Source organism: Mirounga leonina, unplaced genomic scaffold, assembly GCF_011800145.1.
Source record: "Mirounga leonina isolate KUSES-001 unplaced genomic scaffold, KU_Mleo_1.0 Mir_173, whole genome shotgun sequence".
NCBI classification, from domain to species: domain Eukaryota; kingdom Metazoa; phylum Chordata; class Mammalia; order Carnivora; family Phocidae; genus Mirounga; species Mirounga leonina.
In genome coordinates, this window is record NW_023270447.1 from 25,056,525 (window position 1) to 25,067,090 (window position 10,566).

Here is a 10,566-nt window from a genome sequence, read left to right on the forward strand (position 1 = left end):
GGAGAATTCTTCCATTTTAATCTGAATGTCGTATGTAGCTTGATCATAATGAATTCATATTCTTCTACAAAATTCATATAACACAACTATAAATGTAACTTTCCATTGGCATGGAAGTATAGTGGTATCAACATTATTTAATGTAGAATAGGTAGCTGATGGTACTCTTGGCCCTCAGTTTCATTGCGTATCTATGGAAAGATGACACTGTTGCTGGAAGATTCTCATGTAAAGTGAAAAAAATAAATGAGTTGATGCTCTACCATTGTTTATTTTTTCAAAAATTTCAAATCTCCTTCTATTGCTACCCCTGGTTTTGGAAATTCCTCATAGATGTCTTTGTCCTGATTTTATAGCATGTCCTTGTCATTACCAAGATTTATACTTTTAATAATAATGTTTATGTGCTTTCGCTCATGTGGATTTCCTTGTGGATTTCCATTTTTCTCTAGATATATAGATTGGAGTGGCCTAACGCTAACCAAAGTTTTTCCAGAGAGAAACAAATTATACAGGTGCACATTCTTATTTATAATTACTTATTCTCAAATCTCTGAAAACTAAAAAGAAAGGAAGAGTAACTTTTTATTGGCAAATCTGACCTGACCTGAATTGACATGAAGTTATTTGTTGTTTTCATCCTGTTTATTGTGAGTATTCATATGTTTCGCTCAAACAGAAAGATTAATGGTTTGATTTCAGGATGCTGCACCAAGGCCCCAGTGGAGATGTTATATTATATATAGTATATACACTCTATCATTCTAAAATCTGGGAAATTCATGTATTCTGAAATACATTTGGCTGTAAGGTTGCATGTAACCTGTAATCATGATTGTTTTTGGTGTTGTTATCATAAGAACCATGTGGTCTAGGAAGATAAATTTTAAAATTATGAATTTTAGTCTTTAACTTTTTCTCTTAGATTACCTATAGTCATAATACATTGATGAAATATTATTAAATTATAATTAATGGTTCCAACATCCTTGAAACAATTATTGGTAATGTGGCTAGCCAAATTCTCATATCACATGTTTTTAAGAAATATTTAACTGGTTTCACATATTATTTATAGAGATTAATGATGAATTTCAAATTAACATGAGCCATGGAAATAGTTTCCTAGCATGTGAGTATAATGGCTCTTTATGGGATGTCTTGGGATACTAAGATCATATGTTGCATCTATATTCTGCTCTTTAGGTGAGGCTTTTATGACCATCTTCCACCTTCCCACCTCAGTCTGGGAGAGAACATTTTTTTTTTTTAATGTAGAATGCATTGTTGTTATAGTATTGTTTCTCATATAGCATACATAAATTATTAACCACAGAACACTTTAGTGAGAGATGTTAATATTAACTTGTTTGTAAAGTATAATTTTTTAACTGTCATTTGTAGGTATTTATTACCAGGAAGTACACAATTCTTCATGAGAACACCAAACTACATCTTGAAATACAGTTCACCTGGAATGACTCGCTCCAATGTTTTGTTTACATCCCGATATGGCCATTTGTGAAACAGAAAGGAAGATTGCCATGGATTATGCATAATAGCAATTCATTTTTTTCCCTCCAATTTAAACATGCAAAGAAAGTGACCATTAAGTGCTGTTTTATGTATATATGACATATATGTGTGAAAATATATACACGTGCACTCAAATAACACATATATATTTATTATAATATATGAAAGAAGAATTAGCAGAAAACTGGATATAAGACTTAACCTTTCTGGAAATGTAATAAACCATTAAATTGTTTACACAAAGATGTGAATGTCTAGAATTTGCTAGGTTTATAATTAATTCCTTCCTACTAGAAATGTTATTTTTGCTGCAGAGTATATAAAACAAAATTGATCTTGAATATCCCATTTCAGTGTTAAATTATTTTCTAGATAATACTTCTTTTGACTTGAAAAAGCATTAATAGTATAATACCTTATTAATTCTCTTATATATAGTAGCCATTTAAAATGAAAAACAAAGCTAGAAGCCTGGTGTTGCTTGATGATAGGATTAAATATAAAACGGGTTTATCATTACTGTAGCACACTTCAGAATACTATAAAAATCTCAACCTGATTTTCCCAGTATTTTTATTCCTCTATGTGGAAATTTAGCTACTTGTGATAATGTACATTTTCAGTAAGGCTTTAGTAAGATCATATAGTGATCCAAAATGGAAGACAATCCAGTGGGTTACAAGTAAAAAAACGTACACTAGATTTTATTTTCTACTTTTCATTGGAAGTCACATAAAGAAACAGAAAATGATGTTAATAACAAAATCTTTCCATCTGATTTTTGTATCTCATACCATTCACTTTTATTTGGAAAGTATATCTCCAGTGGGTACGTATGGTCAAATACAATTTCTTCCGTTCTCCAGAAGTAGAAGAGTTGACATTTCAAACTCATTTTGGTGTTATAGGATAATGTGTCATACTTATTTTAGAAGTCTCTTAATGTTGAGACCAACTTACATTGTAAAATCTAATATAGTTTCACATTGCAGCATAGAAAATAATCTAATTATTGCAAATAGAAGATTCTGATTACTAGATATTATTAGTCATGTATGTACCCTTGAGAATTTTCTAAAATCAAAATAGAGGATGAAGTTTTCTTTGTGTCTGAAGTTATTATGCATACATTTCATAGCAATTTACTTCCTTTTCTTGCTTATAGTTTCAAAAACAATGAGTGAGCTTTCAGTTTTCCATAAAAATATAAACAGCACTATCACTGACGTGGAAATCCTTAGAAATTACAATATTCATCTTTTAGAAGTTCCTTTAAACTTCTCCCGACAGTCTTATTTTTTCACAGATGCTAATTATTGGCAAAATTTAGGAATGTTTACCTTTTACTGTCCTAGAAACTACTTCCAGTAAATCAAGAAATGGCCCCAAAGCAGGAGAACTGAGAGAAGCAAACTGTCCTAGTTTAATTTGCAAAAAGGATTAATTGGCAACCTAAAGTTGACTAAGTTAGATATATTTTGCTTTTAAAGCCATATTCTGAGGCTGTGATAGGCTAAGATAGGATTTTCCTTAAATCATCACTACTTGATTCTTTATGACTACCTAACATCTATATTCCAATAGATACTTTTCCTTGTTAAATGCATCCCAAAGAAGAATTTGTTATTGTCTTTGGGGAAAAAGAGGATAAGGTCAGGATAAAAGAAATTACAGTGTAACTCTGAATGTTTGTGACTCCATTTTGTGAATTCTTAAATATATTACAGATTTCTTAGAATAAATAATGCAAAAATTGGGATATTGTAAAATCATTGTAAGAGTATAAACAAGTAGGTCTTTTCGTGAAGTATTTTTAATAATTTTTCTTTTAAATTCATGAGTTGTCCATGAATGAGACATAATTTCAAGTGTCTGGTATATGATATCTATCCAGTTTGTTGGCCACTCACTTGCATTAATTTAAATCAAAATGGTTAGTATGCTAGAGTGGGTGCTTTGGGACTTCTGTCTTTAGTGATAGAAGAGTGAAATTTTTATTTAAAACAAATAAGAAGAATGTTCAACATGGGGATGAACCCTCTCCCCCTAGAAAACACATACACACACACACACACACAATTTAAGAACCTTTGAAAAATAAGTTAAAATGTGTGAAACTACCTAACTAATTAATGAACAAATTTAATTTATCTAGCTACTTAGATCTGGCTTTTTTTGAGCACTAGAATTTTCTTGCTTACATTTGCATATTTATACTGATCTAGTTTGATGTGATAAAATTGTGAATAAAAGCCATGTGCTCATTGTTTATATATACTACCTGGTATGCTGTGGATTATGGTTGCTATAAGTGCTTATTCCATAATGAGAAACTACGAAGAGAAGATTCAGTAGTAAACCACGAAAGTCTCTAGAGGCCATAGAAATGTTTTAGAGGTATAAAATATTCCTTAGTTTTTATTATAAATTTTTTATTCATAAAGTGGAAACATATCAATATAAGTGATAGTACGGGTCTGATTCTCTCTTCTAGGAGAGAAAGTAACTTTATTTGAAAAACTTCAGAAGTTATTCAATATTACCAGGAGTTTTTAATAGGGAATTTGGTTTACTTAAGATGAAAATGTATTTTCATTCTGTTATAAAAAAACATATCCCTACTCATTCTGTAAATCTAAGATTAGAATGCTTTCCAGAACTGTATATGATTGCAATCATTTCCAGAATTATATAAAAAGCAACCTTTATTTTAAATCTCATCTATGAACATGGTATGAGATGGCAGATTTGTTTTCACTTTAATTATCCAGCATTGTAATTAGTTACCATTTGCTTTATGTAATCTGTTGAAGGAACTATTGTGATTCATATTATGTTTATTTTTACTAGCAACAAATTTTATTTTACTAGCATTTCACTTACCTTGCATGTATAAAAACGAAGTTATAACAGGATCAAATATGGAAATAACCTCTGCCAGACCCAAAGATTTATACAGATTTTTTCATATGTCTAACTTAGGTCTAAATACACAAAAATTGCCTACTAATTCCTCCTCCCTAAAACTAAAATGAACCAAACTCAGACAAACAAAAAAACACAACTTTCTTTTCATGTAATATTTACAAGCAACTAGATGATAGAGGCTTCTAGACATTAAGGACTTCATTCTAATCCTCTTTTTAATTTGGAAAGCATATGATTATAGAATTTTGTTATCTAACTTGAAATTTCACATTTTAATATAAATTCATCCAAATGCTTTCATCTTTAGCATGTCAAAGCCATTCCACATAAAAATTCTTTTTAAATCTGAATATACACATATTTGACCTTTTCAAATGTACCAAAAAATTGATAGTTGCATAAGCTCTATTATTTCTAGGTTTTTGCAAAGCACTGATTCATTCTTAAATGTGTTCTCTTTAAAAAATAATATCAAATACCCCTAGATGAGTGACAGAAAATTCCTTCCTTTTCTGTTCTATAATGCTAATTTACATTTTGAGTCTTGGTTTACCTGGTTCTAAGGGTTAAGCAATAAAAAGTGTAACTTCAGTTAGTTGTGTTGCTGTGATCTAATGATTTTTGAAAATTGGCTTTTCTCTTTAAATTGAGAAATTTATGTTTTCAAGTTCTGAATTAGTTATCTAAATATTTTGGGTTAATATTATTTACAAATAAATAAAAAATTTGGAAATATATGCATGATCAAAATTTTATTCCTTACACAGCTTTTTCTCTCTTCCTTTTTTCCTTCCTTCACCTCCTCCTCTTCTTCTTCACTTTAACCTTTGAAGTTTTGACCTTTGATGGGCAAAGTCCAGAAAGGATCAATCCTGCCTTTTAGATATTGGCTTTCCTTGCATTTTATGGTGGTATATTTTTACCTCAGAACCAATAAAACTTAGATAAAATGTGTTATTAGATCAAGTTCAGTTTGTCTGCTGGGGCTTTTAAGAACCAAGTTTCTATGCCTAAAAAAACATTGTCTAGACTATTTGAACCAAGATACATGGCTACAAATAACAGTCTTGCAACCCAAAAGTGGTATATTAAAACTTACTGCAGTCTTTGAGATTGCGGCCCTTTTTCGTGATTTTTTGCCTTGTCATAAGTGGGTATATGGTATATCGAAGAAAAACTATTCAGATAACATATTTTGCATTAACTGGGCTGTATTATCTAAGAAGGGCTACATAAAACTTTTATTTTATCCCTACCACTAACTTGAAAACTATTGGTACAGTTATTGCTCAATAGACTAATATTTTTTAAGTGGGTAAGAAGACTTGCAAAAGTAATCAGATAATGCTGATATTTTTCTTTCAAAGGTTAACAATGGCAGTTCTTGGTCCTGAGCTGGTTGGTTCGTATAATTACCACTGTACATGCTACAATATCGACTATTAGTAGATTTGTTGAAGATTCTGGGTTTCAAGATTAGCTTGAAAGCAATACATTTGCTACCATGAATCATGACTCAAATTATCCCCATGTGGTTTACTACCTGTATATGAATGCAAATGTTGTTACAGAAAATATGCTTGAAATGTCAACACAATGTGCAATTAATATTGCATTGTCATGCTTCAGCATGTGATATCTGTATGGTGAAGTTATTTCAATTACTATAATAAAAAATGTTTAACATAAGAAAGCAACAACATGTCATCAAATGGTTATTTCTGTCTTACACATACACACACACAGACATACACACACACACACTTTTTAGTAGTACAGGAGACTGGTTCTAATTAAGCTTCCAGGTGATGAAATGTTTTCACAGTAATTTTCTTCTGCTGTACAGACAGCAATAGCATTATGGGGATAATTTTTACTGCTATTAAAGTCAGGACGAGTAAACAAAATTGGTGTCAATTTTTCTCCTAGTTAGCTGAAAGGCAGACCCTTTTAAAATTTAGAAATGACACTTTTATATCTCTCTAGTATCATTGATTATAACAACAGTATTACTAGTCTGAATAGAATTATGTCAGCATCTTAGTTATGACTTTTATTTTTCATAGGAATTTATAGTTTTATCATCGTTAAAACATCATACTGAGCCTCAATAAGAAGCATATCTTAGTTTCATTGCTGTTCATACCGTTGTTCTTTAAGATGTTTATATAGAAAGAAGTGAGAATATTCTTCCTTTAAAGAAAGGAAGTACTTTGGTTAAAAATCTTGTTATGCGGTAGTAACATTAATGCCATGTGTGACTTAGTTTTTGGAATTGACAACCACTTGGTATAAATATTGACTTTTAAAAATATATTTTTTAAAATTTGTCATTATTTTTATAAGGTTAAAATATTCTATGAATGCTTTACAAGTTAACTTTTTGAGTTTTTTTTTTTTTCAGTGACAGATAAGGATGAGGCCAATGTGAGTAGTTTGGTATGTCCCTATTTTATAAAATAATTTATAAGATATATAGATAGATAGAGAGATAGATTTACATATGTATATATTTCATTCAATTAAATGACTGGAAATCTTTTTACATTATAAAATAAATCATCCTGAAAGAATTTCAAGTGTAGAAAACTTCATATAGTGCCTTAAATCAAAACTAACACATAGCTTTTTTGCAGAGAGGAAGATAATAGATCTTTAAATTAATTTGGAAAGAGTTATCTCTTAATGATTGTTCATGTATGTATAGGACATGGTGACAACAATGCTTAGCCCCATGATCAGGTAGATTTGTAAAACAGTAGGTGTAAAAATTGGAATGTGTTTCTCTTCTTTCAGGACCTCTCTTAGTCTTTAGTATCTTAAGATCTGGAGAGAGTCTTCAGCAAGAGACTAGAACGTACATTAGTTTCTAAACAAATTTCACTATGGTACCTTTAATTGAAATGCATCTCCCAGGACTAGTCTTCTGTTGACCAAACTTTGGAAAACAACACACTAAACCAATTCATTTATTAATAAAGTAATCAAGGTATTTATTTAATCATTTATCAAATATGCATTGGTGGTATAATTATGAATAGTGACAAATATAGTGCAGGAATTTACTTGCACTTGTCAGTTGAGAATTTGGCCATTTCTAGAGGAATATTTGAACCAGAGTTTCAAGAAGGCTGGTTTGACCCAGGAATAATAATCCTAGATAAATTGCCTTAATGGTAAAAATGAGTTATATTAGATATTTGCAACATAATGGTGATATGCAAAGTGGTGTAAAATGCTTTAGAATGTGGTCAGAATGAGGTCCAAGCTCTTACGAAAAGATATTAATGATAAAGTTTGTCTTTAATGAGAATCTATTGTCACCCATCAGCGGATAAAAGCTTTGTATAACACATAGTATATCTAGAAGCACCATTGGAAAATATCTTCTTATACAAACGAAAAGTCCTGTTGGTTTACAACAAATTTCCTTCAGAGCTAGAATGTGTTAAAAGTTTGTTGTATTATTTATGAGAGACAAAATTTATCAAAACAATTTTTTTCTCATGTCTAGGTTTTCCATAAGCAATATGTTAGGCACTTTGGAAGTTTTAAGAAGTTTCATCTCACTCAGTCCTGTTTTGTCCCATGTGAAATATTGTCCAATTAATCTCCCTCTTAAAAATGTAGTACATATATGACTATTCAGTATATCTACAGAGTTATATACTGAATGGTACTCTAATGGCCTAAACTGAACTATTCTATATAGTTATCAAAAATGTTGAAATTTTGGGCACCTGGGTGGCTCAGTCGTTAAGCGTCTGCCTTCGGCTCAGGTCAGGATCCCAGGATCCTGGGATCGAGCCCCACATCGGGCTCTCTGCTCAGCGGGAAGCCTGCTTCTCCCTCTCCCACTCCCCCTGCTTGTGTTCCCTCTCTCTCTGTGTCTCTCTCTGTCAAGTAAATAAAATCTTTAAAAAAAAATGTTGAAATTTTGACTTAGAAAGTAGTGTCTTGATTATTGTACAGAAGTGACACCATCTTTATACCTTTATAACAAGCCAGACTTCAATATTTGATACAGTAATAAAAACATACAGTAAGAAAAAGCAAATTCCAAATCTTGTCCTAAGAACAGGTGTAAGCAGACATAAACCCTTTAAGTACTAAGTTGACACTGTTGTGACAAAAACTTGCAAAGATAATTCACAGCTATATAAATTTAGCCAAGTTATGTTCTATTATAGATAGGCTACTGCTAGGGTTATAATAAATAACTTTAACAAGGTCAAGGAACATAATAAAATTCATTTTTAAGCCTGCAGTATTCTCTTTTTTTTATTCTTATGTTAATCCCTATACATTACATCATTAGTTTTAGATGTAGTGTTCCATGATTCATTGTTTGTGCATAACACCCAGTACTCCATGCAGAACGTGCCCTCCTCAATACCCACCACCAGGCTAACCCATCCTCCCACCCCCCTCCCCTCTAGAACCCTCAGTTTGCTTTTCAGAGTCCATCATCTCTCATGGTTCGTCTACCCCTCCGATTTCCCCCGCTTCATTCTTCCCCTCCTGCTATCTTCCTTTTTTTTTTCTTAACATATATTGCATTATTTGTTTCAGAGGTATAGATCTGAGGTTCAACAGTCTTGCACAATTCACAGCGCTTACCAGAGCACATACCCTCCTCAGTGTCTATCACCCAGCCACCCATCCCTCCCACCCCCACCACTCCAACAACCCTCAGTTTGTTTCCTGCAATTAAGAATTCCTCATATCAGTGAGATCATATGATACATGTCTTTCTCTGTTTGACTTATTTCACTCAACATAATACCCTCCAGTTCCATCCACGTCGTTGCAAATGGCAAGATCTCATTCACACCAGTCAGAATGGCTAAAATTAACAAGTCAGGAAACGACAGATGTTGATGGGAAGCCTGCAGTATTCTGTTAGCAGTAAAAATATATCTGCATGTTTGTAATATATCTGACTTAGGGAAAAATATATGACATAGTGTACATGAAAAATCTAGAGTATGTAAACCTTAATACAACCATTCAAGCATATTACTTCATTGTCATTAAAATGATGAAATTGTGAATTCAGAAAATCACTTAGTCCTTAGGCTAAAAATAGGTAGATCATCAAAACCTAATATCATTTTAGCTCAAATTAGTATTTATTCAGTAAATGTTCTACATCATAATGTGAAAAGTACAAAGGAAAACTCAAATTTGGGGAAGAAACTGAAGGGATTTTTAAAATAAGCAACGTTAGGTAATTCCACTATGTTTTTGATTCTTCCCAAACTGAAGCAATAGACTTGTCATAAAACATTTAGTACAAATAACAAATAAATAGATTCCTCAGAAATTAGCTTAGGTTTCTCAGCCAAAGATTACTTATAATTTGCTTTTGAATTCATTTCTTCTGACCATTTCTAAGTTTCTCCATTTCATCTCATTCAGTTCCACTTTTCCCATGTGAAGAAGCATTGCCATATTGCTCTCATTTTAAGAAGTATAATCATTGCCCATTTTGGTTGTTTTAACTAAAACACTGAGTTCTTATAAGTGTATGGAAAGAGTAAAGACAGATCCCAGTTCTGCATTATTATTTACGCTTTTGGATTTTTATATATATATATATATATATATATTTTTTTACCTATTTGGCTCACAGTCCTAGTGTCCTATTTATTTGGGCAGCAGGTAAATGGTTACAACTTCTCTAAAGTCCTGTGGCTGCTCAGAATCTCTTGAGATCATATGTCCTGGAAAACCATGAGAAGCCCACTTCTAGACCTGAAATATTCTAATATTGATCTCACTTCTCCCTGTACATGCTAGAAATTTCCACAGTAGTTTCCAGATCTGACCTAGGTAATTAATTATTAAATGGGGATTACAGATTTCTACAAGACTCCATAGCATCATAACACCTTGCCAAGTAATCCCAAGACTTTGGGGAAATGAAATGAAGCTCCTCACAAAGACTGGAGTTTCTATTATTTTCCTTAATTTATTATTTTTAATCTACTTTATTATTATTATCTCTTATGTAATAGAAAATACAGTGGAAAAGGAGGCAGATGATGAATTCCAACCCTGGTTCTGGTGTGAACTACATGGGTAGGGGAGTCTTCATTT

General features: G+C 31.8%; 1 protein-coding gene across 2 annotated transcripts in view; it reads left to right on the forward strand.

The window, feature by feature from the left end:
- The window catches only part of TTLL7 (tubulin tyrosine ligase like 7), a 144,660-nt gene extending 138,499 nt beyond the window's left edge, over window positions 1-6,161 (forward strand). The window contains exon 22 of one of the 2 annotated variants that reach the window (XM_035018164.1): window positions 1,405-6,161. In XM_035018164.1, coding sequence (XP_034874055.1) covers window positions 1,405-1,525 — 121 coding nt within the window. In that variant the 3' untranslated portion in view covers window positions 1,526-6,161. The remainder of the gene's footprint in view (window positions 1-1,404) is intronic. The other variant, XM_035018163.1, reaches the window with a different exon arrangement.
- Window positions 6,162-10,566: the final 4,405 nt, after the last annotated feature.